The following is a 27843-nucleotide window of genomic DNA, read 5'->3' as shown; positions in this document are numbered from 1 at the left end:
GAGCTCGGAGCGGACCGGCTCTTTTTCTGCTCTCCGCTGGAGCGTCAGGCACGCCAGCTGTGTGCGTGCGTGCGTGCGTGCGCGCGCATGTGTGGAAGTGTGCGTGCGCGCGTCCTCCCGCCCGCCATAATGTAACCTCTCACGGAGACTGCTTCTTGTTGAATCTTAATGGCAAATTCGGCGGGTAACAGAGCGGTTTTGTTCATTCACAACCCCACGCAGCCTCCTTTTTGGACGGAAATGGAAGCACGTCTTCATATCTCGCCAACCTATTTCACTCGTAAGTCAAGTTTCCAGGAATTATTTGTTGCTGTCATTTTAGAGTAAACAAAACAAATGGAAAAAATAAGTGTCTCCTTGAAGATCTCAGGGTCACCAAATCTGGTCCGCCATGTTTTCAATAGCCCACCTGGTTGAAATGATCCAGTTTCTTCATAGCTTGCTGATCATTTGAAGCAGCTGTGTTGAACCGGGGGAGACCTAAAACATGGCCGACTGACCCTGAGGAGTGGAATTGCTCACCCCTGGCTCAGATGTTTCAGCTCCAGTTGATCGTTGAGGTACAGTTGCATGTAAAAAACATGCTATGTTTTCATAATTCTTACAATTTTAGAAAATTGATTGCTGAGCAGTGTTGAAGAACAAATCTATAAAAGCTTGAAAATTGATCTTGAAACGGGCTCGAGTGAGTCAAAGGTGTAAGCACAGTATTGGTAGTTTAACCTAAAGCAACCTTTTGACCTTATATCGTATTTAGAAGTCAAATAAGAAAATAACTAAATAAATGTTGAATCTTCACACGTCTCAATTCTAAAATGAAATGTTTTTCTTTTTTCTTAGCATGTCACGGTAAAAGAATTCAGCCAATCAGATCCTGTCAAGAAAGAAGTTGGCCACCGGCGCCGGCGTGACCGCTCAAATCGGGTCATCGAGTAAGTCGATCACCTCATTTATCTTTCTGTTTTGGTCCATGTTTGGCATTGCTCCACGAAGAAGTCAGACTAGCATTGTAGCATGTCTTTTTTTGTTTTTAACCTTTGCTCACTTGCTGCCAGCCAAGCTTGCGTTGATATTTAGCATTTTTTGCAAGCCTCCATCCTCAGGAGAGTTAAGAGTGTATTTTCTTGGAGAAAATAAAGCGTTGCAATTGAACTGGGCTCTCCTTTGCGAGATAAGAGCCAACGTTTAAGCACTTGCAGGCCACGCTGCCAGGCTGGCCGCCGTAATGCTGATGGGCCGCCCGTTGGCGTGCCAAAATATTTTGCTGAGATTTATATTCCCACTTCGCTACTGGGCGTCTTTTTCCTTCAGCGCCAGTTGCAATAAAGCTGAGGTGGAGTGTACGCATGCTAATTTGGGCCGGGGATAGCGCTGGCCGGCTATGCGTGTGCGTGTGCATGTGTGTGTCCTTCCAAGTCATGAAAGTGGAATTTGAAGTGTGCACACAGCTGCTGGCGATTCTTGGGAGGTTCACCTAAGAATGTCAGGCTTTCATCTGCGTACGTTTCTTTATGCATGACTTCCCATCTACAGATTTTCATGTCTACCTAGGTTCTTTTCTTTCCTTTACTTATTCATAGATTATTTATGTTCATGAGGAATGGATGTTTCCCACAGGCAACAATATGGCTTATTATATTTAAATTTTTCACATATATTTAGTTAAATTAATTAAACATACTAAATGTTATTCTAAAATAAAAATGAACCTAAATAAATAAATACTTTTAGGTAATTTTTCCATTAGATCCTTATCAAATTCTGGATTATAGTAGATTAAAATTAGCTTTTTGACCAGAGGCGTTAATTTCTCATCTGAACATTCGACCCTTGCCTCTTTTTCTCTCCGTGTGTGTGTGTGTGTGTTGCCTGATCATTCGGAGCTTGTCTCCAACAGCGACGCTTCAAGTGATATTGTTTGCCTCACCCCGTGGCCTCTTACAACCTGCAAGTACCCACACACACACTCAGGCACAGTCGCACACCTACGAAGTCATTTCACAGCCTGATGGGCGACTCTGCGTGTGTGTGATAGCGGCCCACTTTAGTGACAAATCTAAGACAGTTGTGGCAAAATGTGTTTTTTTTTTTTTTCTTCTTGCTCCGTGTGCAGAAAAAGGTGAAAAACTAACAGAAGAGCTTTTGTGCGTGGAGAGCAAAAGCAGCAGCATTAATCTTGAATGGCTCCCCGCAAACACAAACAGACGCACACGCAAAACTTGTTGAAGCGAGATAATATAGGCGTGTAAAATTATAAATATAAGTTCTGTGCCGTATGGTGAAATATGACAGTGTATTTTGAGTTTATTGCCAGGTTTGCCTTGGTGCCACGTTAGGTTGCTGTAGCACAAAATGTCAAATGTGCCGTTCAAAAGGTTTGTGTGAGCGATTCCAAATGTCAGAACACCTTCGAAGCTTGTAAAATTTAAAATAGGACCCAAAACGCCTGCTGCTAGCACTTCTTTTCAGCCAGGATTAGCAATGGGTGTTTGCCTTTTCCGTGAACTTTCAGGTAGACTGCTACGTTAGCGTCTTGCTAGCTTCCTGCCGGGCCATTTTAAATTCTCAAACTGACATCGAGCAGCTTTTATGGAAACTAGCAACTTTGGTTTGGATCCTCTTTGAGGACTTTTGTGCGTTTTAGTCCCATTTGCTAAGACAGCGTATCATGCTAGCTAGCTAGCTGGCTGGCCGCGCTAGTTCTGTCATTTGTGATGATTTTGGACTTTGATCTCAATAGGAGGTCAAAAGGTAACACTACAATGTAAACTCAGAATAAAAAAAATCCCATCATTGGCTATTAGAAGCTGCAGGAAAACTAGCTTCCACATGCCTCCCTTCATTATTGAACCGCTGAACATCTTATGTCCAATCTATGTAAACCTCTCAAACTGCAAACTTCAGCTTCTTTGCCTTGAAACTTTTTTTTTTTTTTTTAAACGGTCCATGCTACACAAATTAAGATCCGAGTCCAGAAACAATGCTGAGCATCATTAAATGTGCTGAGTTAAATGATACCTGCAGTTTTAGAGGTGAAGTTGGAAGTTGGCAAAGTAACAACTTGAAGACAACACAATCGGAGTGGAATTAATTCGTTTTCAGTAAAAATCGTACGTACGCCTCAAAGTCGAGTGCCTAAAACCGACGTGACGCTTGGTGTCCGTTTCGGTTAACTTTGCCAAAATGACTTCGGCGTGTCTTTGTATTTGTCTTTCCCGAAGAAACCCAAAATCGTTTTCTCCGACGCACGAGGAGCTGCGGATTAACGAGGCGCAACGGTACGGCGAGTTGCGAAAATGACATTTAATAACCAGCAGAACTCGAGAGAAAACAATAATTGCGCTTATCATTTTTGTTTTGAGGCAAGGTGACTCGCTTGCATTTATTTTTTTTCCCCCTTGCATGGATATGAAGTGTGTTAGGCGTCATTAAATGTCCAATAACAACCTTCTATGTCACATTTCTTTTTTTTTTTTGGGACTATATTAGAATGAAACTAATTTAAAAATATGGAAAAAGCTAAGCAGTGTGAATACTTTCTGAATGGTTATAAAGTGGACTCCGGAGAACCGTCATTGGACGCTATTGAATTCAGCAGCCCACGGCTGTCAAGGAGGACGCTTATTAGCGCTCTCAAGTGTGATTGCTAGCGCCGCCGCTGGGACACGGCGGCCTTGGACCGTCCTGGAATAAAGGTTGTACTTAACTGTACACAGGTGTCCCTTCTGCACGGATGTATTACTGTTGCCTCGCTTGCTATGCTTAGCCTGAGGACTTGTTTGGATTGTGTACGGGATTAATAAAAAGAATAGGATTAAGCAGCCAATTAAAGGAGCTCTTGATCTGTATTAGCGGGGTTGTTGTTGTGTGTGTGTATGTGTGCCAAGCTTTCTCCTGTTCAATCATCACCTTTGACCTCTGGCAGTTTGTTACTGACACTTGTTTGACAAGCTTAATTAATCATAATCAAAATGTTCCTATTCATTCCAAACGGCCAGCGACACACTCAAATACTTTTTTGTACATTTCATTCAATTTCTCAATGTCATACCACATCAATGTACGTTTCAATTTTTTTTTTTCAGCATTTCAGCCTTCATACGCAATTTCTTCAAAAATCGTCTGATTTTTGCTAGCCCGTACACCGAAAACATGCAACTTTGCAACTTAAAGAACACAAAGCTCCAGCCAGGGGGCGAGTCAACAACATCTCCCGCGCTCTATATGTGCCCGTGTGTCAAACGTAAGCCGGAGTAATCTGTCAGCGCAGACCTCGGTGGCAAAAAGCCACTCGTATCGCATTTGAGCGAAACCCTCGTTAACAAGACAAGGCAAAGGAAGACTCCAAGATGGCACATGGGGAGGAGGGTGCCGCAAAAGGTCACGGGCGGGTGAGAGCCGGTTCACAAAAGGGCAAAGAGCCGGAAGAGCTTTGGGTGTTTTTAGGGCGGGGGGGGTGTCGGAGTTTTGTCGCGGCTGCTTGCTGTGTCTTTAGTGTTGAGACAAATTAACAACATGACTTGACTTGCTGCTGTTGCTTTCATGCTCTGCTCCCGCTGATGTACAAAGACACTCGTCCGTGCAGGCGGATTTATCTGGAGGCAGCAGCAGTTGGGGGGGAGGGCAATCCATAGTTCTGTCAAACTTCAGACTTGTTTTCTTTTACGATGACTGTATGCGTCGACATCTCAAAATTGCAGAATCGCCTTTGTTGTCATTATAACAAATGTAAAATTGTACGATGCAGTAGTAATATAAGAAAACAATTCAAAATGTTGCATAAGTGTTGAGCACTCAAGGTTGCACAGTCGTTAGTGAAGACAGTTTTTTTTTTTGTGGAAAAAAAAAAATTAATGAAGCTCTACCCACAAAAGATGTCATTTCAAACTGCTATAAACGAATGAACTATGAAGGTGACTTTTTGAAATATAATGTTAAAGACTTTTGGCCTTAATCTTTATCCCATTGTTAAGTTTATTTCATATTAACAATGGAGGCAATCAACGGCAATCGTCATTTTTTAAAATGATTTCTTCTTTTGGCATTTATTGATGATGTGATTCAAAGCTGTCTGTCTTGTTTTATTAGAAGCGAGACTTTTCTTGTTAGCTTGCGCTACCTGACGAGCATCGACCGGCCTCGTGCTTTTGTGTGTTTTTTTTTTTAAAAGTACGTAAGCCTTGTTCCCGTCAATAAAACATCAGCACATTCCTAAATTTCATGGCAGCGCAATCCAAACACACTCAGACGATCACGACAAAGAAATGCTTTTTAGCAGTGAATTATTTCACCCAAAAATGATGTTAACAATTGAACACCAGGATGAAATATTAAAACGATGCAAAGTAATGTTAAGGCAACGTTAGTGTTTCGGAATGTATTTTTTAAAGTTTGACGTTAATATTTGATTGTGTGTGTGTGGTGAAATCATGATTTGAGCATCTGAATTTTCATGATGGACTGGGGTTAGCAAAGTTTTGTTTTATTCATCAACATGGCAACCAAATTTTATATTCTTTATATTATTTATTTAATTTTTCCTAGAGGAAAAAAAAAACATTAGCATTTTCATGATTGAGCTCACAAAACCATTATGGCTTTCAAGGTGAGCTTTAAAAGAAATCAAGATGACAAAATAGCGCCGCTGATTAGCGCCGACATTCTTGAGTGTCTGATCACGTTTAGAAGACAGTTTTTTTTTCTCATTTCAACACGGGGATGGAAAGTGTTTGAACATGTACGTCCTCTCGCTCACCTCCCCGGGAGACGTGCAAGGTGGAGGCAGGTCACGTCATGATTGGAACATTTAGCTACCAGCGTAGCATGAAGCTAACGCCCAAGAGGACATTTAATGCTTTGTTTACATAGTTGCGCATTTGGATTACACACTTTCATAAATATTTCCTCTTTTGTACCGTTTATAACAAGCCAGCAAAATAAATACTGTCCGGAAATTTGCGGCGTGTTAGTCAATAAAGACGATTAGCCTGGAAAAAGAGGCCGCAAGCTAGCGGCTTTAATTCTTTCATTCATTTTTTTTTTTTGACATGGCAAGAAAAACAGTTGAAAAAGCAAAATGCTCACAAGCCGCGGATCAAAGGGAGCTTTGTGTCATGCTCGGGAAACTAAGCTCCTTGTCGACTCGGCAATTTGTTTGTGTGCAAAAAAGTGACATTGGCGCTGTTGACTTCAATTCAGCCTCGCTTTGCCACCAACTCCATTTTACTGGCGGCCGGAAATCCCCCAACCCCCTTGGTGGTTCCCGATTTTTGACACTGACGAAGGGCTTTATTATTCATGCAGCATGGCAGGTAGACGGGATGAATTATTCAGTCCCGAGCTAGCATAAACAAAATGGCAAATACGGCGGCGGCGATTGTACGAGTAACTAAACGGTTCATTATCTCCGATTCTCGATGGCAAAACTGTCCAACGTATTTCTAGCGGGCATCATTCGGAAAATGACAGCGGCCCATAACAATTGTGAGTGGCGAGTGAACCCGGCAGCACATTAAAGAAGTGCGTAAATTGGTTCTGAAAGAGCAGGTGGAGCCCAGAAGTAAATGAGGCCATAAAAAAAGAGCATTATAATTTCTTGGATTTCCTTTCCCGGTCGGGAAACAGTCAAGCAAAGTGCTGACAGAGACTTGGACAAAAAAATCCTGCAGTATTCAGAAGTGGCGGTAGAGGATTATTTGCAGAAAAGAATTTGAAATCAATATTCCATAAGGAATTGAAATCAACCCAAAAAATCTGAAGATGGTGATATGCTAAGCAAGCTGGAACACAACTAAAGTTGTCCAGGCTGGCTAATAAAATGGGGCATTAAAATAAGCGAGCCAGCCTGCCATCGCAATGATTTTCAAACGATTAGCTTGAGGTCAAAAGACAAAATCTTGCCGCCAGCGAAGTAAAAAAAAGTCCGAAAAAGTGGCCAAGTTGAAGTCAGGCTGACTTGCTTTTCTTCTGTCCTTTTTTTCCAAGCTGCTTCATTTCATGTCATCGGCGGCTCGTTTCATCATCCCCATCTTTGATCAGCAATATTTGCCCTTTCCATCTTTTTTTTTTTTTTCTTTTCTCGCTACTTAACTGCAGCTAAAAGTCACGCTACAGCAGGTGGAAATTTAAATCAATACGTAAAAAAAACACGTGCTTGAGTGTGTTTTAATTTCATGCCTTGCGGGTGCGCGGCTGAATACCATTTATTGCTAATTTACAACGATTAGCGCCACACTGAAGTTCTTCCCGGACTCTCCAAAATACCCACTGAGCAGTGATGGAGGTGAAATACTCCTGGACCGGATCGTTCCGGCGGCGCCGCGGTATATCTACATGAGTTCTGCGGGTTAATGTGTCCCTGGCTTAATGTTAGCCGCGACGATAGCAGCCTTTAGCGGCGGCGTCACAGGCGCCACGGCACTATATGTTGCCAATGTATCACATGGATTAGATATCAGTCGCGATGGGCTGCCTGGGAAAAGTAACGGCAGCGGAAGACGGTACCGAGCCGAGTCCACGCGGGCCAGCTGTCTGGTAATGAGCGCTACTTTAAGAGGCTAATGGAGGCTCATCTTTGTCTTCTTTGATGGATTCAGATCTAATCAGCCGCTTTCCCCCTCGTAGGCCGTTTGTTAATGCATTAACATGGGAGCCGCTAATAAAAGCGCTGACAGGCCGACAAGGCATCTTCCGGGCCGGGCCAAGATGGACTGCAGTCTTCCTTCTGCTCTCATCTTCAAAGTAACCACGAAGCGCGGCGGGGCCCTTTGGCTTTCCCGCCGTGTGACTTTCTGAAGTTCATCCCGGTGTCACGGTCGCGGTTCTCTCGTTTGGGCGATTCCTCTTTTTGATTGCGTAACATTTCTGCCCGCTTAAGTCGTCGTCCCGGCGGAGATGGGCGTCCCCGACGAGCGGCGTCGGCGCCGCAAATCTATTTTGCCGGCTCAGCTATTGTCTGGCTTAATCAGCGGCTTTACTCATCTTCTTTTGTCCTTTGGCACCCAAATTCACATTTGAACCTTTTGCCTCCATTTCTACTTTTAATCCGTCCGTCCCCCCGTCTCGCTTCTGGAATCACGTTCATTTAGCGCACTTAGCGAATCCGTCCCTCCTGACCCCGCGTTCCGTCTTTTCCCGCTCGTTTGCTCTTACTCATCCCTTTTCTCCTCTGACCCCCCCCCCATTCACCTCCGTCGCCTCCCCATCTTCTCGCTCCCCTTGTCGCTTTGCTTCCTTTTCAACTTCTTTGCTTCAAACGCTTTCGTCGGCATTTCTGGCCACTCTCCCTCTGCGCTACTCTTCTCCCCGCGTTAGCGCTAATGCTACGCTCCTGCGCTCCATCCATTATTCCAGCCTCTCCCCCTCCCATCTTTTTGCTACAATCCCCTCTTCTCTTCTCATCCTGTACATTTCTCAGTGTCTCTCTCCATCCATTCTAAGTGATGTCTCTATTGATCTGCTCTGTGATGATATTGCCCAAGGACGAGCACAGAGCAGAGAGCACACCAACCTTGTTCATACGTGTGCCATGCCTGTTTTTTTTCTTTTAATGTTCATCTTTGGCGCCTTCCAGATGCTTCTTGTAAGATGAAATGTCCGAGAGAATTAATGGGGATGTAGCGAGACCTCTAGGGATGTTTTGGAGTTGCCCTCTGGGCCACCTGACAGAGCTCGACCAAGAGGTCAAGCGTACCTTGAACAAAAAGTAAAATCCCATTTTCAGTGTTGTTGTCAAGATCACACCAACCAAGACTGAGACAAGGCCAAGATTGTCCACCTGAGACCAAGATAACCAAACAGGTGGCCTGGAGATCGGTCTTGGTCCCGCTAAGGCGCCACTGGAATGTTCTTGAGCTAGCATGCTGGCTGCTAGGTGAACCGCTGCATTATTAATGCTAACTTTTACTGCACAATCCATACAAGCGTCTTCTATAGCGGCAGAAGCGAGGTCCACCTCATACTCGCCATTGCCAACTGTAACTTGGATTTTCTGAGATTTTGCACGAGAATCATTTCATTGTGGATGCCGCGATTGCATGATTGCCGTATTGATTGACAAAATGAAAAGCAGCTTTGGGAATCATTAATCAGTGTTGACAGCTTTACTGCACTTTTGTTGATTTTGGGGGTTCCGACATTCTTTTGGGGCAATTTTATTGTGGGGTTGTTGTTTCGTGATCCTTTTTGTGAAGCACTACGCTGCTTTTGGGTGTCCGGTTTCACCCTGTCGGGTTGAATAATGACCCACACAAATCGCCCGTTAAACTCGGTGTCCTCATTTTCATGTGGACTAGAAGCTTTAAAAAAAAAATCTAATTGCTCTTCCTCCATTTTTTTTTTTTTGGTCAGTGGCCGCATATTAAATCTTCCACTGTCCTCATGGCCAGACATCTGAAGCCATCAGTCTGTGCTGGTGATAATTCCTCTCTCCTCCTTCTGAGCTCCTGGAATGACTTCTGTGCTGCTGGCTTTCATGACCAGGGGGACAAATGGTGGGATGGATGCAGATGTTTCCCCGTGAAGCCAGACTGCAAGCTCAGCTTTCTCGCATTTCCCCTCGTATATCATACGCCACTACGGATGCAAACAAGACTTTGTGGAAAGACGGCGTGTGGCAAAAAAAACTTGTTTTCCTTGCGTTGAATATTTATGTCCCCGACATCGTGAGTCGCGCGACCAATCCGTTAAAATGACGACTGTAATGGGGAAAGTAGTTATTCGGTACCACTAGGGGGCGTGCGGTTTGGTTACAGCTCCAGAGAGACAAATAAAGTCCCTCTTTCATAACCGTCACCTTTTTAAGCCACAACATGCTCCGTTGAGAAGATTCGGCTCGCACGATAATTGCTGTGAACCGCAGGTGGAGTAAAGAGGCGGGTGGGAAGTGGAAGAAGAGAAAGGGGAATCCCTCCATCTTCACCTTCAAGCTCAGAGGTGCATACAAATGGCGCACACAAATAAGCTTGGCTAAACCAATAAGACAAAGTGAGAGCGCGCATAAATTCCCGTCGTTGGTCCCTCGCTTGTCCTGCGAAGGTCAACAGGCGGCCGCTTCCTCCTATCTCCTTCTTCCTCCATTTCGACAACTCCTCCTCCTCCTCCTCATCCAGCTATCTGAGTCCACTTCTGTGCAGTGCTTCTAAATACACGCTGAGCCTTTGAGTATCTTTTACCTTTCTCTGCTGGATTGTGTCCTTTTCTTTTCCACTCTTTTCATGTTCTTTTGGATTTTTTTTTTCAAAGCCCGGAGGCAGCTAGGTCAGGAAAGCCAGATTTATCTCTACTGATGGAACGGATAACATGGACAAGAGCAAGACCCCCGCCCCCAAGTCCCCTTACAGTTGATACACTCGCCACCCCCCTATAGTCGATATAGAAATATATGTTGCATACAATTCATTATATATTTATTAAATTAAAAAAATTAGACATATTTTTTCAACATTGCAAACATATATGTAAGAATTTTTTTGACTTGTTTAGAAACCTTTTAAACATTTGTAAAGTAAATAATATTTAAAATAATAATGCCCTGCCTCGAATAAGCACTTGTTATGCGCCTAAAATGAAAACACGAGGTCCCCTTCGCCACCATGAGTGGTAAAACAAAAATGTAGTTATAACAAGCATCATTTTTGATCCGACGTATCGCTTTGGTGCGCTCCGATCTAATGATGTGGACACTAAGTACTTAAAAGGTTGACCCTGTTTGTCTCATTAACGTTGGACATGCTGAGCCAGAGAAAGGGAGACCACTGCGGAATATACAAATAAAATCTTTCTCACTGGCCAAAATGTCTCCCCCACATGCTTCCATTGCATTTGCGACCAATGAGAAGCTTTTTAATCCCGGATTTGGCCGTGCACGGTCTGTCATTTTGTCGTTTTAGCGCTGCTGCCGTTCTCTTCCCTAAGAGCTATGGCCCAAGAAATGAAAATGTTCCATCCTCTTTTAACCTCAGGCTGGTTCTGTCCTCATGCTGGTGTCAATAACCGCAAACACACACGCAGATCCAATAAGAGCCTTACCCCCCCCCCCTCCCCCCAAGCCCGTGGGGGGCGCCCTGATAGTGACTGATGGCAAAGGTGCGGGAATAAAGGAAATACTTGCGGTTTATTTGAAAAGCGTCGCCTTACAATCAACAACGGAAAACGAATAGCAGCAGAATAAATGAGCACTAGAAATGAGAACAAAAAACAATTCCGGCTACCTTCATCGAACTGACACAACGCATTAGAGGGCGCTTGTATTAATTGAAAGTATAAAATAACAACCGGTTTCATTTTAAACCGGTGGATTGCTTGTCGAGTGGCGCTACGTCTCCGTGGCTGCGTGTTTTCACTTTTGCAAAATGCTGAGATTTAAATAATCTTCACAAGTAAACTCATTTAGAATGCGCCGTCAGGTTTCGGGCTGCGTACTTGCACAGACTGTGCATTTTCACGGCTTGATTTTAATACCGGGAATGTAACAGACATTTAATCGTGAAGATATTGCAAACAAACCCCAGCCTGGGTGGAAGACGTTGAGAAATAGAGTTTTGACGTCTATAGTTGAGTCAAAATTGTGACCTTTTTTTTTTTTTGTGTCTGTATGTAAATAAAACATTCAGATGGAATCTCTAAATGATTTAATCATCAAAATAGTTGATTAATTTGCTAATCGTCTCTGATTGGTATGGAGGCCGGTGTATCCAGTTTGCATGTATTGATGTTCTAAGTGGTGCTTCTCATTCAGAGGCTTGCAGCTCAAAGCATCACCATTCAACGCGCGGCTCGGCCAGCGTGATTGCCCGCTGCCGTCAATTTGCCGCGCAACGTGTTGTAAATTCTCCCGCAAGTGTTGTACAGTGTGCTGATGAGCCACAGGATACGAGCGGCAAACCGAAAAGTCAAACGTAGTCACGAGACGGCAAATGCGTTCGCAAATTCACATCACCTGCAGGCTTCACTTTATCTTACGCTTAAGACAATTGCAATCATCGATTAGCCGTCACTCAAAAGCCACGAGAAATGCACCGGGGGGCCCGAGGACCTTCAAGAAACAACGGGAAAAAGCCAAGAGAATCGACCATTTGTCGTCCGCGGCGGAGCATTAATTCCAAAAAATAATCATAATTTATCTCTTCAATTGACAACTGATTAATATTGATTGCATCATTTTCCACAAACAAACATGTATTCTTCCCAAAATCAATAACTTTTTAACCCGCCTCACTTTCTACTCTTCCACAGCGTCAAGGTCGCTTCTCTTTAAAAACAAAGAAAAGACTCGACACGCTTCATTTGAGTCTCGACACCGCAAACGGCAACCGAGGGGTATCAATAAAGTTATTAGCGGGCCTCCGGCCAGATGGATTACGTTTATGATGCATTTTAAGTGCCGTGCCGGTAGACGACGACGACGCTCTTCTGAGGTTGTTGGTGTCACCGTCATCATTTTTATTTCTCCCCCAAGCTGGAATATTCCCTTGGATGAAAACCGTGATTATGACTACGTTTTTCTTTAATTGTTTGTATAGTTTGTATCAACTGGAGTGAATGCCTACATTGTAAAAAAATAAAACAGTAAGTTGGTTAAAATCAAAGGTTAAGGAGTTTTGTTGAATTCACAGACTAGCTAATAGCGTTAGCTTCTGATTAGCAGCACTTGATTGCTCAGTGACTTTATCGTGCCGGTGGAAGACGGGGGTATTAGTGCCCCCCCAAAGCCATCAAATGTACGAAGCGCTTCCTCCCCAAGTTGACATGCTTTTAATGTCTCTACGGCCACTTGGTTTTTCCTCCACACTCCGAGCTCGGCTTCCGCAAGTAGAAACGCGCATCCGGCCGTAACGCGCCTGCGAGAGGACGAGAGCCAGGGGACATATTTTAGAAAATTGACTTTTTAATATCTTGTACAAAAATAGTTGGGTGCCCACCCATCAAGTGTGAAATTGAACAACCAAGTGAATCTTTTGTTACCTGCCTTTTTTGCAGTCCTTGTGCGCTTCCGCACCACTCTGCCGTAACAAGATGGCCGATTTACATAACAGCCGCAGACTCACCGGATCTATTTTCAAGTAACAAAGAAACAACGATTCAGTTTACACTAACAAAAATAACACTCTAAAAGTACAAACTTGAACTTTTTGGGAAGGCACATCAGGTCAATAACAACAAAATTACATTCAAAATATCTTAAGGATGCCCCTACTAGCTTAATGCTGCTACCTCCAACTCATCAAAATGGGTAACAAAAGCCGTTTTCGCCATTGGTTCATTCGGCAGGCTAATTTCAGCATGACAAGAAACAGGGTGTGTAATGTGTGCCGCAATTCCTGTTCCTTGCGGAAATTTGACCAGCAGACATGTTGGGTCTATTTTTACAAATATGAAAAGAAAAATCCATCATATTTATCTTTTGATACACCAGGTGAAACTACTTTTAGAAACTTAAAAGCATTATTTATTCATGCATAACTCCTCCTCACATGGAGTTAACGGCAATCAATAATCCCGCCTTGGAACATCTTGGCATCAAAGAGAGGAATTTCTGCCACTGTAAAGAATATCAAGTAGAAGTGCACTTTTTACTGCCGCATGCCAATTAATTGCTGCGGAGTCAGACATAGCACGTTGGCGCGCGCTTTATTAGGCCAAAACATGCACACATTAACAATATTCATATTTGATGAATCACTCCATCAATTTATTAAGGGCCACAAATGTTAATTTAGACTTGATAATAAAATGAATGACTCCCCAGAGGATGAGCAGACGTGGGGCTTTGAAATGAATCTGAACGGAAAATAAACAAGATTTGCAAGTGTTTAGCAAGCAATCAAGTGATTGTCCGGGAAACCGCATAAGGAGAGGAAAATGTTTAAATCATCTAAAAGCAATTTAATGTGCTTAGCGCCATTACGACTTGAGGAGGAGCTGACCTCTTGGTCTTCGCCCGCAAAATGATTGTTGCTTTTACTCGCCTCTTTGTTGCCTCGGGTACTTCCCGGAATGAGGAGGCGGCGCGCTTTCATTCAGAGAACAATTTTCTCATCCAAACAAACATTTCCTTTTCTTGCTCTTTTTATTTAAACCCATAGCTAGCTAGCTTAGATGGAAACCGTTAAAAGAGGGCTAGCGTGTCAGCAAAAAAAATCATATTTGGGCATTCAGTTTGAAAAAAAGGGTTGAAAAAGACAACATTTAAAAAAAAATCCGATTAACCGATTATTGAAATAATCAAGAGTGGCATTAATTGTATTTTTTGTTTGCAATTCAGCAGCAATACGGTCTTTTCACACTTTTGCCTGCATCACCTCGGCTTTAACGGGCAATTGATATGCCGGCACATACGTGCACGCTCCAGCCAAACATGCACACAGCGTGTCATTTTTGCAATTGCAGGCAAGCATGTGTCAGCACGCACACACATGCGCAGAGGCTAAGTAGCCGGTGGCCCTCGGCTCGCCCGTCGTTATCAGCCTAAGCCGCTGCTGACTTAAGCAGAGGCTGGAAAAAAAAAAAAAAAAACTCCGAAACTGACACTTCATCGATTTCACATGAAATTCCGTCGGTCATAAATGATTAACGCGGCTATTTCGCATTCCGCGCGCGCTGTTCAAACTTTTCTCGCTCAGTCTTTGCGTTGCCACTTCCCAAAGACTTTTTTTTTTTATGACGACAGGTGGCGCAAAGTCACTTTCTCCCTGAGGTCTTAAAAAAAGCTGATTGCATTTGTGTGTTAAATTTGCCGTTGGATTGAATTAGGGGGAGTTAAGAAAACTGTCCAGGAATCGCCAACCTGAGCAAATCTTTTTTAAACCCGCTTCCCTGCCGATGTGGTCTAGACGGGAGCTGTGCCGTGAATCTTTGACGTCTAAAGCAGTCATTGGTAGTGGACGAGTCGAATTCCGCTTGATTGTAAAAAAAACTCCGGAAAAACCAAAGTGCTCTGTCGGGACAACAAAACATTTTGGCACGCAGTGTCATTAAATATCTGACGGTTTTCTCTTCACCGACTTAAATGAAAAGCTCCGGCTTGCTATTTTTAGGGGGCTAATCTGCAAATGTGTCACCTTTTGTTGCTCCGTATCACACACCAATCCATCTCCTCTTCTTCTCCCCCCCCCTTTCAAATAAAAAAAAAAAAAATCCCCTTTTCCCCTCTCACTTCAGTTCATCTCAGTTGAACAGCTCCCCGCCTGCCTCTCAGCCTCTCCCGGAAAAACTCCCTGCAGGCCCGACTCAAACGGTGAATCACCAAAAAGTCCTTGAGAAAGCCCCGACTCAGGCGGCGGTTTCGTGTCAGCGCCGGGGCTCTCTCGGATCGTTTTGTCATCCCCCTCCCGTCCATCTATTACTTCCTCTTCAGACAACAACCCCCTCCGCCACACCCACTCCAAGTCTTAAATTCTACCTCGACGTACCGAAGGCGAAAGGTATAAAAACACGGCAGCCCTGCACAATGGCCACAAAGTCGGCTTATTAAAGCTGTGAGAAATATTTGAGTCCCATCTTTTGGATTCTATAGGAAGCCTCCATTTGCATTTACATACGCTAATTCCATTATGGCTCATGAACCAAACTGACACGCTATAGAGTGAAGGATGAAAGAAAAATGGGCAACATAGTAAAACTGTGATTTATTTCGTCTTCTGAAGAAGAGACACTTTTGTTTGCATGAATATAGTATTTATTTAAATATGTAATGTATAATAAATTTTTTTAACACTTTCTTTTCATAACAACTAAACTGTCACCTGGATAATTACAACACAAGGAATAGCACCTTTGCCGCAGGGCATCTTTAAATTAAACGTTTTTTTTCTTTATTTTTTTCGTTTCTATAATTATTATCCAACCACTTGCCAAGTAAAAGACTATAAAAGTATTGTACATTCTTCCAGGTTTAATTAAATACGTTTGAAAGTGAGATCGTGTAGTCGGCTGTCACCCAGGGAGCTTTATTAGCTGTGTGCGTGTGTGTGCGAGTGTGTGTGTAAACTCGAACCTCAATCAAATGCTCATCATGGCATCTCTGGAGGGGCTGAAGTGTTTGCCGCCAAAGTAAAATCAAAGCGACAAGATGGGAGAGAAGAACTCGTGTACACATTAGCAGTACGCTCGCACGCGCACACATCCGCGCACGCATGGAGCCCTAGCGCCGCGGCTGACTGCCTTGCTGACTGGCAAGGTCACGCAACTTTTCGGACGCCGGCGAGAGCGCTGAAAGGCGTAAAAGGAGAATGCGCGCAATTGCACAAATGCACACCCCTGTGGGAATATTGCTCAGGCACACACAAATTCGCACGTGGACGAAAGATCTGGGTTGGATTGGTTAAAGGCGACCTATCTTGTTTTTTGGGGAATTTGGGAATGGGAGGTTCACTTGATGCCCGCCTTTTTCCCACCGTCGCCGAATATTCCCAGGCACTCGTACGGTCAACGTAAAAATTTTCAACTTTTAAATCATTCACTGCCATTGACAGCTATACACATCAATTCGTAATTGGGCTTTTTTTTTTTACACATCTTGTGCTAGATAAGTATGAGACAACCCAAAGGAGAGACACAAGTTCACGCCGGGACTGAGAGACTCGTCTATTTGACGACACTAGTCGAAACAATAGCGCACTCAATCTTCACTGAGCTGCAGGAGTTTGACTTCTCCAAAAAATGGCCAATAGGGACGCGGAAGCTTTTGTCTCTCCCGTTTCTAGCCGTCTGTCAGCCTCTCTAATTGAGAAATAGCAAAGCGAGGCACATGAGTAATGATCGTCCCGGGTCGTTGAGTAACTCCCCTCGCCACGCTAGTCCATTAGCGCTAATCTTATCTGGAAAATATTTCTATAAATAACAAAAAAAAAGAAACAATAGGAGACACCGCTATTTAGAGCTTGCACGCTCCTTGAGCACTCAAAGAAAAGTCGATTGGCCTCTTTAAAAAAGCGTTGCAGACCGATGGAGCGTCAAGATCTGTCAGCCTTGCTCATGCGTGTGCACGTGTGTGTGTGTAAACAATATTGATATGACATCATCGGCTCCAATCGATGCGATGCGGGTCAATAAATGCTTGCCAACATGTCAGGTAGAACCGCAGCGGTAACAAGCTTTCCAGGATTTAGTGGGTGACCTTCCGGATGTACAGCAAATTTTTGGGGGGTGTATCACCAACAGCTTGACCCGCTATGGAATTGGGTGTTTGATGAGTCTGTTGCCATAGCGACGCGCATCATAGTTGTCATGCGGCGTGGGTAAACAATGCACATATTTGTGGCCATTAATAAAGCTTTAATGAGACGACTTCATTAAGCGCATACTGCGTGAAACACAATTAAAAACAACACATTTACTTGCAGGTACCCCTTACACACACACACACACGCACGCACGTTTTCCAGCTAACATGGGGTCCTCGTGAAAGCGTTAATTGAGCACATTAAATGTACGCATCTCGTCCCGCAAGCTGCGCCGCAATTTGGATGCGTGGAAGAAACATCTGTGAGCTTATTGCTAAATTGAGCGCTCACATCTTGCTTATTATGTCTTGTGCATAACAACGCAGATATTTTTATGGCATATTTTTCATACTTCACTTCCTGACTTTTAAGGCATTTTTTTTTTTGCATTTTAAAAAAAAAAATCACTTATGAGACTTTTTTTCCCAAGTTAAAGTTAAAAATTAAAGTTCAAACTTTTAGTGCTAACCTGCTTTACTTTTCCCCAATTTTGGAAGAATTATTTTTCTTTTGTGGCATATTTTCCAAGCGACTTCTGCGGCGACGCCCGACAGCTAGCAATGTTAATTAATACTAATGGCCGACACGGTTGGAGAGAGGCGAGCGATGTGACACACACACACACACACATATACACACACATAGAGATAAGTTGTGACGCAGAAAGTAACCACAAATCAAAAGGATGACTTGGCTGGCACAGCGGCAATATGCAACCAACACTGCAAGCGTGTGCGTGTCTGTGTGTGTGCGTTGTAAAGTCACACTTAGGACTCTTGTTACTGCAGATGTACATTTTTACGGGAGCTTTTTCTCAAAGTGTCAGCAAAAACAAGTGCCAAATGACTATAAAATAACTTTGCCCTGTTTTTTTCCCTCCCTTTCTCCTCAGACATCTGCTCATCCAAATGTCTTGGAAAGGAGCGTGTCTAATCGTCAGATTCCCCCTTCCCTCTCTCCCTCCCTCCCTCCCTCGTGAAAAGAAAAAGAAAAGAGTTGAATGCAAGTCATTTGGATGAGTGCTGCTTGATATTTGTTGGCCCGAGGCAACGTCTGGAAGCGTCTCTTTTGCAATAAGGGATGGCGCAAAACGGGCCCTGGCGGCACCCGACGGAGCTCGTTCAATCTCCAGCTCGTAAATAATTTGTGGCGGCCCTCGCGTATATTATGCCGGAACGTGTCCGCTTTTGATTGACGAGTGATCATCGATGGGTGAGAAACTCGATAGAATGCCGACCTCGCCCAGGCAACTATGTAAACGACCTCCTATACCAGATGCCCTTAATCTCCTCTTGGATAGCATTTGTCTTCTCTGAAGTCGATACAGGCTAATATTAGCTTAGCTTACTTTTGGTCTGGAAGATGCAGTGTTATATTCTGTAGCTTCCATTTTGTTACAATAGCCCTTAATCTCCTCTTGGATAACATTTGCCTCATCCAACTCCTCATTATCTAAAATGCTTATTCTCACATTTGTGGTAGAATAAAAATAATAGTATTAGCACAGCTCTGGAAGCTACCCAAAATTATACTCCATAGTCTCCAGTTGGCTGCAGGAGCCCTCAGTCTCTTGTAGGAAGAAATATATCTCCTTTGCAGTCAAGACATGCAATTTGTCTTTGTCACTTAGTTTATTGCCTGTAGTCTCTCTTATGAAACTTTTTCTCCGTACCCGTTTTGAAATGTGGCCTAACCAGGTATTAGAAAAAAAAGATGGAAATAATGCTTTCACTCCCATCTGTTCACCTACAATCTTTTTCTTAAATATTTTTAAGTTCATGCATTTTTTTTACTACAAGAGTTAAAGCTTAATACTTAAACCGAAGGCAGCTTTGAAGCCACGTTAGCGACATTAGCTTTTAAGCCCTCCCTCAGCGGCGCGCTGACATTGCAGCGCCGATGATTTTATCGGCTCGCCGGCTTTTATGTAAATACATCATTGTTGCGCGCGTGTCGACTAAGACATGCTATAGATCATTGCGGTCAACCATTCAAGGCGGTGGGCCGTGTAAACACACACGGACGGCGTCACACGGCCTGTGTGACTCTCAATACATCTTAAGATTGGGGAATAAGTTGGGCGGAAGTAAGCGGGTCATATCCCACGATGATTCTCGTCGCACTTTGTCTGATGCGGGGAGAGTGAGGCGGCAAGGGAATGGGAATATTATGCAAATGAGGACGGGATTGTAACCGTGCTGACGACATGGAGGGAAATGGTGGGATTTAAGACCCCCCGGCGCTGGTAAAAGGAGAAGGCGTCCCGGCACATGGGGTGCACCAACTTTAAATCCATTTCCACATGGAAGTGTAGTCTTCTTTCCATCTTTCTATCTCTGTTTCTATCTCTGTTTCTCTGTTTCTATCTTTCTATCTATCTCTATCTATCTCTATCTATCTCTATCTATCTCTGTCTATCTCTATTTCTATTTATCTATTTATCTATTTCTATCTATCTATTTCTATCTATCTCTATCTATCTCTATCTATATCTATCTCTCTATCTAGCCCTCACTCTATTTCTCTCACTCTATCTCCTCATCCTCATCTCGGAGGATGAGGGAATAAGTTTGACTATTGCGCTCCCTGTTGGTTAAAATGACATAGTACACTAAGTCATCCGCATCCTCAAACGCATCACCAATATTCAATCATGACTATAATGTATTTTGGGATTTCTTTTTTTTTTGGGGGGGGGGGGGGGGGTCCTCTGCATTGCATTAGAAGATATTATAATTAAGATTACTTTTGTGTTGGATGAAATGGTTGGACATGTGATTTTTTTTTTTTTTGGGAGCATAGGCTCAACCAGGTCAACATTTGCAACAAGTCTAATTTAATCATTTAATCCTTTGCATTCTTTATTACAACATTGGACGAGAATACAAACATCTCTCCATAAAACATCGTCAGCAACTGGCGTGAACTTTTTTACAAGTTTAAGGTATTGAAATCACATTGGACAGGACAGTGCAGTTAGAGAAAGCAAGGGCCGTCGTCGCTTTCACCATCAGCCCAATTGTGCGGCCGCCTGGTCTTCAGCTGAAGCTGAAGCTGAGTGAAGCCTTCTTGGCTGATGCTTTTTCTTCTCACCTAGAAGAAGTGAAAAAATAGTGCTTTCAAACACTTTTCTTTTTTCATCTGATGGTGTGTGCACGAAGTTTTCTTTTAACTTTTTTATGCAAACCTCTGGAAGGTGAATGACTCACCTTTCCGGGGGTCATGTTACACATGGTGAAACTGAATTTGGGGAAAATATACAAAGTTAGGCAATGTCTGATATCCAGCAATCTAGAGTAGGGAGGGAGGGAGGGAGGCATCTCACGGGTTATCAGTGCCCAACTCGCCCATCTGCTCCTCAGCAACAATGTTGGACAACTGTGCTTCCCGGTTTTTTCGTTCCTGCGCACTTCGCTTCCTGCGTACGTATGACACACTGATGTGGACAGGGGGTGGACATACAGGCTAATGTTAGCATTGTAGCGGTTGAGCTGTCTAGTGTTGCATTAAGGTGGTTTCGGAAGCGGCCTTCGGGTTAGGGTCGCCTCCGTTGGGAATAATATAAACATTTATGGGGATTAAAAAAAAAATACCTGAAGAAGACAATAAGCACCAGGACAATGAGCGCGCAAATAGGAGGGACGATGAACTCCAGGAACCAAGCTGCGGGCACATTAACAGATTGGTTTGATTGAAAAGATGCAAGTGTATGGAATCAAATCAACTTTGAAGACGCAAATTGACGCACCCACGTCGAATGTCGCTGCTGCCTCTGCGATTTTGAGAATGTCTACAAAATAATGAATTGAAAAAGAAAATACATTAAAATGAATGATGTTGCTATATTCATACAATTGTTTTTTTTTTGGGTTCCTTTTTAGCGCTTGAAACTCACGGTGGACTTCGACCTCCACTGAAGGCGACCTGGCCGACCCCAGCTCGTTGGTGGCCGTGCAGCCGTACAAGCCGGCGTCGGCGAGCGTGACGGACATCATGATCAAAGTGTGACCGCGAGACACGTTTTGGTAACTCGAGCCGTTCCCCTTCCACCACATCACAGAGTGGACGGGTGGGGACGAGAGGGCGTTGCACTGTAGCGTCAACATGTTTTCTTCTGTCACCATCAGAGAAGGCTGTGCTCTCACCGCCACCTCTTTGGGAGCATCTGATATATTTTTTTTTTTCACGTCACTCATTTTTAAAATCACATTTTTCCACAAGAAAGTTTGAATGACAGCAAAGACTTACATGAGACTTGCAAAGTCCTTTGCGAGCTTCGTCTTCTGAATCCATTGTCGGCCTCGCAGGTGTAAACGCCGCCATCTTCCCAAGTGGCTGTGAATGTGTGGGACAGCGTGTTGTTTTGGACACGGGAACTGGCGCACAAGGACGGCAAGTCGTTGGACACCCTGGTCAGGGTGAGGATGGAGAACGGCTCGCTTTCCACTGAGCAGAAGATGGACACCGGCTCGCCTTCTGTCACACGGGTGGCCATGGACAGCACCGGCTCGGACGGACCGTCTTGAGAAAAGTATGTCATTTGAATTATTCAAATGTTGATATGCATTTTATTCAATAACGTCAACATTGAACTCACCGTCGACTTCGACCTTTACTGGGGGTGATTTGGCCGGGCCCAGTTCGTTGACGGCCGTGCAAGCGTAGTCGCCGGCGTCGGCGAGCGTGACGAACGTCAGCGTCAAGGTTGGTGTCTCGGTCACATTTCGGTAGACGGAGCCCGCCTTCCACCATATCACCGATTCAATGGGCGGGTTGGCGTCGGCCACACACTGCAGAGTCAATGTTTGGTTTATCATGACCGCCAAGGACGGACTCGCTTTGACCGCCACATTTTTGGGAGAATCTGGCCGAGATATAAGCAAATGAAAATATTTCATTTTTCACTGCACTAGGTTCTTGTTTACTGCCGACACGATGACCTACATGTGACTTCCAGGGTCTTGTGTGTAATTTCACTTCCTAAGCTGTTGGCGGCCTCACAGACGTAAACGCCGCTGTCTGCCCAGGTGGCCGTGAAATTGTAGGACAGAGTGTTGTTTTGTGCCTCCGTGCTGAGTTTGGTGGCGACAAACTGCATGGACGATTGGTCAGCGGCCGTCCTGCTCAAACTAAGTGTGGCGAGCGGCAAGCTTTCCACCGAGCAGCGCACGGAGACCTGCTGGTTTTCAGGGACCTTGTCTGCCATGGACAGCAGCAGGTTTGTCGGACGGACTTGGATGAAATAGAGATGAGAAACAATTTAGGAAAAAAAAGTCTGAAAATGTGCTTGGTGACTCACATATGATTTGGATGCACAGCGGTTTGCTATCTTCGCCGGCGCCGAATTTGTTGACGGCGTGGCATTTGTAGCAGGGGGGCTGGCTCGGCGACACCTCGCGCAGCAGCAGATGTTCCTCGGTGTGTTGGGCCAAAAGATCCCACGAGATCCCGTCTTGGCTGAGCGACCAGACGTACTCGTTGGGCTTGGGGTTGGCGTCGGCGGAGCACAGTAGCAGGGCCGATGTGCCCACTTTGACCATGGTGGTGGAGCCGAAGATGATTAGGCTGGTTTTCCTCGGGATGTCTGCGATGAGATTTAGACAGGAGATGCATAACGGACACGTGACGGCCCGCCGAGGCGCCCGGACTCACATTCCACGTCGATGAGACGCTCGGCCGTCGCTTTCAAGTTCTTGAAGTCCGTGTTGAAGGCCACGCAGGTGTAGCGCCCCATGTGCTCGTGGCGCACCGCCGACACCGTATAATTTTGCTGAGACGCCACCAGTTGGTCATCTTTGTACCAGGCGAAGTGATCGGGCTGGGGGTTTCCACTCTTCACCTCGCAAAACAGGGTCATGACCTCGCCCAGAGTGAACGTAGTCCGAGAAGGTTGGATCTCGATGTCAAGTGACGGAGGGTCTGGAAAGTCGTTTGCGTTAGGTGTGGAGTGGACCGATGGATGTTTTCAGGATTAGAGAGGTGACACAAAAAGTAGAATGAAAAAGTTAAAGTAGGATGTGCTAAATATTTAATTCCCCCCAAAGTGCAGCCAATTGATTCCAAAAATTCCCTGATGACTTAGTTTCAAAGCAAAATGTAATACCAACATGGAGCCACCAGAGGGCACTGTTAATGTCAGACCCTGCTGTATGTGAACTATGCATCAGTGGACTCACATTTGATGTCGACGTCAATAGTCTTCGAGGCTTCTCCGTGGTCATTTTTGGCAACGCACTTATACTTCCCGTTGTCCTTGGGCCTGACGGACTGGACAGTCAACTGCCCCCCCTCGGCCAGCAACTCCGAGTCGTTATCTTTAAACCACTCAAACGTGGGGTCGGGATTTCCGTTAGCAGTGCAGAACAGATTCATGTCGTCGCCTTCTTGGAAGTATTTGACGCCTTGAGGCAATTGCACATGAATGATTTTGGGGCTGTCTGAAATGGGGAATTGGACAAATAAGATAAATAAGGCTGCCTTGTCTTCCATTACAACTTTGTAGATGAAGTTCTTACAATTGACATTGACAGTCCGGTACGTCCTCAGATACTTGTCGGTATTGCCACGTGCCTGGCACCCAACCTCTCTGCCATCATTCTTCCAATCACCCATAAGCGTTGCCACACCCATATGGGCAAAATCCTGCTCCATCAACTTGTTCGACAGATCGTCATCCAGAAATTGTATGGAACATCCTTTGGTAGTGAAGCACCACACTTTCAGTTCTGCTTCCTCTTGCATGGTGGGCAGTTTAGGAAACCGGATTGGGCAGGGATTTTCTGCAAAGAGAAATGCTCTCAATGGAAACGTTTGATGCGGACATCACATTTATAGAGGCATGGAACCCAAGTCACAGAATGTTTTGTCTTGTTTTTTTTTAATAGCAACCTGTGTTGAAATTACTGTGCTGGAACTTGAAGTGTATGTTAAATGAAATGGCAACTTGGGTGAGCCAAAGCCAGATGGCGTCTGTTTGAATGACTTGCCTATGACTTTGACAACAGCAGAAGCTTCTGTCCATGATAACGCCTCATCCTTGGTGAGCTCATACATAAAACTGTATTTGCCACTGTCAGGTATGGTGAGGTTGCATATCAAGACCACCCATGAAGTTCCGACTTGCCACTGCATAGGCAGTGAGCCTGGACTTTTGACACGGCCATCAAAGTGCGAGTGGACGGGCCACATTTTGGTGTTGGAGCTCAGAATGACAGTGCCAGTGAAGTTGTTCTGCAGGGTGTTCCAATTTGAGTCTTTCATCCAAATCCAGTTGGTCGGATGCCCAGGGAGCTCGTCCTTACACCGTAGCGTCAGTTCAATGCAGGAGCCCTTTTTAATGGACGCGCTTTGGGTGATCACTTCAAAGTGGCTGTTCAAACATTGAAAAGCTGTGGCGGAAGACGCACAATTAAGTTTAGTAAGCCATATTAAATATTTTTATCATCATTTGTGCTGACATCAAGCGAATTTATATAAAGTATGTGTGTGTGTATACATACATACATATATATATATATATTTATATATATATATATATATATATATATATATATATATATATATATATATATATATATATATAATCATCATCATCAGATTATATATATATATATATATATAATCATCATCAGATTATATATATATATATATATATGTATATATATATATATATATATATATATATATATATATATATATATATATATATATATATATATATATATATATATATATATATATATATATATATATATATATATATATATATAAGCACAAATGATGATTTGCACAAATCATTGTTAATGCACATTTTAGTATATATGCTCACACACCAGCAAAATATTTATGTGGTACATAGAAAATACTATTGAGAGCGATAAAGAAGACTACCTGCCAAAAAAGATAACAGGAGAAGGAAAATCAATCCGCATTGCTCCATTCTGCAACTGCACCAACACTAATCTGAAAGATATACACATTTCTCATCATACCAAACGGAAACAGACAAATTTAAGTCTTAAGAGGATGCCTGAAAATGATATCAATATTACAAATCCTGGTTCCAAAGATGCAATTTTGTACAAACATTTTTTTGAAATCCTATATTCCACTGAATACACTACAAAGACATGACATTTAATAATCAAACCAAACATGGATTCATAAAAAGATTGCACTAAACATGGTTATCCAACAAAAAACACCTAAACAAAACCAAAGATATGATGATTAATAGTCATCACTTACAAATAGGTTGTGGAATCTTCACTGCATGCTTCTGCGTGTGTAATTGGTGACATACGTTCAGTAAGATCCAAATTCACTCTTTTATCCTCGACATAAAAGCGCATGTGTCAAGACAAAAAGCTTTATTACAGCAACATCAAAACAATGGGCAAGACGTCCATTTAGACCCTAACTGGTCATAGCCAGATAAAGCCTTGAAGCTATTTTTTCTTCTTCTTTACTTGAATTTTTTTTTTTTTGTGCTGCTTGCAGTTGTATTTCATCTTTTATGTGCACAAAGGGGTTTATTATTATTATTATTAATATTATTATTAATTATATGTTGTAGTAGTAGTATTTAGTTTTTTTACGTGTGTGTGTGTGTGTTAGCATACATTAACAATCATTTTAGGTGCACAGTCTGTTTTTTGTTGGAGGTCCCTCCATCACTTGCTTGCTAATAAATCTCATTTTTGCTCTAAAATGGATAAAAACAGGTGTATTTTGCCTTTTTTAGTTTATAATCTACAAACTAAACATGAATCAGAACCATGTGTTTGGACTACTTGGGCTGCACAGAAGCAATTATTACAAATACAATTTGACTTCCTCCTTGAAAAGCAAATGTATCAGTTGTAAAAAAAAAAAAAAAAGTTCCAATTTGGCCAGTAAATGTCACTCTTGTCATTTTTATTTACTTGTTTCTGACGAGACCAGCGGCACATTTTCTTTGTGAAAAACTTTATTATGGAAAATCAAAACAAGTGCTCATACAATCAATAAAAAGGTTTGGGGATGTTCAGCAAGCAGAGCTAACAAATTGTCAAATTGTACCTTACATTATGTCCATCTAACATATCAGACAGCATGAACCTTCACAAATAATTCAACATCTCTTTTTTAGTTGTAGCTATAGCAGGGCAATTCTCAATATTTCTGCAATTTAAAGTTAGAAAACATAAATTGATTCATCATTTTTGTGTTACTACCCATTTCAGGAGACTTTCAGGAAAATCACAGATGAACTGTGACCTCATCAGGCCCAGGCAAGGCCAACATGGGAAGCGGGAGATGAACCACCTGTGTGGGCTCCTTCAAGTTAGGATCGTAGTCGGTGCCCTCGTCCCGAGGTGTGCGACGCTCGGCGCAGTCATCAACCAAGGTGAAGAAGACGACAGACAGGAGTGTCACGCCCACGCTGACGCAGCCGAGCACCAGACTGGCTCCGTACTCAATCACGGATTCATCCCGGTGTACGCGAGTGAGGTACCACACCAGAGCAGTCAGCCCACACGCTCCTGAGCACAAACAACAAATGTATTAAAATGACATCACTGTAGATGTAGCATTTAGTTTCATTTGATATTCTGAAGATTGAGTTTGCTTTAGGGAGGCTTACCAGCGAGGAACTTGAGGACTCTTCCGACAAACACACACTTGTTCTTGTGTGCCTGCAAGAAGGTGCCCAGACAGCAGCGCTGTCTGAAACAGGCGCTGAGCACCAAGAGGACGAGAAAGGCTTCCAGCACCAAGGTGAGCAGGCTCGAGATGGTACCCGTCACCATCAGTCCACGAACCCAGTAGTGGTAAACTGCACAGCAGAAATGCCAGTGAGCAAAGAACATTCAAAATAATTGTAAATGTTTTTTCTAGTTAATGTTTGTTTTTACAGGTTTTCCGACGATGGACTAATCTGCTACAAACATAAAAGTCGGAATTGTTGACGTCCCAGGCACATTGTTTCCACATGCCCAAGGTCAATTTGAACATTTCACAGTCGATTGGAGGGGGAATGCACATCCGAACCAAGTCGGTGGAGACCGTGACGGCAAAGAAGCCCAATGTGCACAGGAAGCTGAGCCCAAGCCTGCACAACTGCACCGCCTTGTCCAGCGTCACTGAAACCCCAGCCATGATGTCCAAAAAAAAAGAAATCTGATGAGGTCAAAATCCAAATGGGGAACGTCAAGCCTGCTGGCGTGGTGGCTGTCTGAAAATGTACAAGAAAATTAAAGTCACATCACGTGTGTACTTAAAATGCAAAAGCAGACCCCCAAAAAAGTTGTAATGAAGAAATAAAAGTCCACACACTCACCTTTCCTCGTAGGTCACACTTGTGAGGGGTCCGAGCCGCAGAGTAACATCTTGGGTGCGGTCCCTGCCACGATATACTAAGTTGCATCTCGCAAGGCATTCTGGGTAATGACATCACCTGCCATTTTCCTAATACTCTTAACAAAACTCAGCTTATGGTTTCTAATAAGTATTTCAAACTGCTTTTAGGATTTCAAGGATTTTAAAGTCGTGTGTGTATAACTCGGATTGAGGTTTCAAACTCAGGTTGAGGTTTTATAATTTGAAACTCAGGTTATAGATGCGGTAAGGACTAGTTTTG

The 27843-nt window shown here is 43.5% G+C and overlaps 1 protein-coding gene and 1 long non-coding RNA gene across 4 annotated transcripts; one reads left to right on the top strand and one right to left on the bottom strand.

Annotated features, from left to right (window-relative positions):
- The first annotated feature begins 143 nt into the window (after positions 1 to 143).
- LOC125981139 (uncharacterized) lies at positions 144 to 21674 on the top strand. 2 transcript variants are annotated; one of them, XR_007485831.1, is made up of 5 exons: positions 144 to 280; positions 405 to 560; positions 841 to 932; positions 21104 to 21247; positions 21530 to 21674. It is a non-coding gene; the product is annotated as an uncharacterized lncRNA (long non-coding RNA). The 2 variants fall into 2 exon arrangements; XR_007485832.2 differs by having other exon boundaries at positions 151 to 280; positions 364 to 560.
- Positions 20058 to 27769, bottom strand: si:dkey-24p1.1 (uncharacterized protein LOC556718 homolog). 2 transcript variants are annotated; one of them, XM_049740690.2, is made up of 19 exons: positions 27544 to 27769; positions 27119 to 27438; positions 26848 to 27039; positions 25470 to 26746; positions 25113 to 25184; positions 24209 to 24610; positions 23738 to 24001; positions 23399 to 23659; positions 22875 to 23141; positions 22522 to 22806; positions 22167 to 22454; positions 21820 to 22086; positions 21471 to 21743; positions 21118 to 21387; positions 20971 to 21012; positions 20816 to 20885; positions 20548 to 20658; positions 20432 to 20462; positions 20058 to 20315 (listed from the first exon to the last, which is right to left on the bottom strand). In XM_049740690.2, exons 5-19 carry the CDS (start codon positions 25159 to 25161, stop codon positions 20199 to 20201), a joined length of 2997 nt encoding a protein of 998 aa, XP_049596647.1. In that variant the 5' UTR covers positions 25162 to 25184; positions 25470 to 26746; positions 26848 to 27039; positions 27119 to 27438; positions 27544 to 27769; the 3' UTR covers positions 20058 to 20198. The 2 variants fall into 2 exon arrangements, with proteins under 2 accessions (XP_049596647.1, XP_049596648.1); XM_049740691.2 differs by having other exon boundaries at positions 20548 to 20640.
- Between the last annotated feature and the right edge of the window lie 74 nt (positions 27770 to 27843).

Source organism: Syngnathus scovelli, chromosome 14 (genome assembly GCF_024217435.2).
Source record: "Syngnathus scovelli strain Florida chromosome 14, RoL_Ssco_1.2, whole genome shotgun sequence".
Taxonomy (NCBI): Eukaryota; Metazoa; Chordata; class Actinopteri; order Syngnathiformes; family Syngnathidae; genus Syngnathus; species Syngnathus scovelli.
This window is presented reverse-complemented; position numbering and strand designations above follow the sequence as displayed.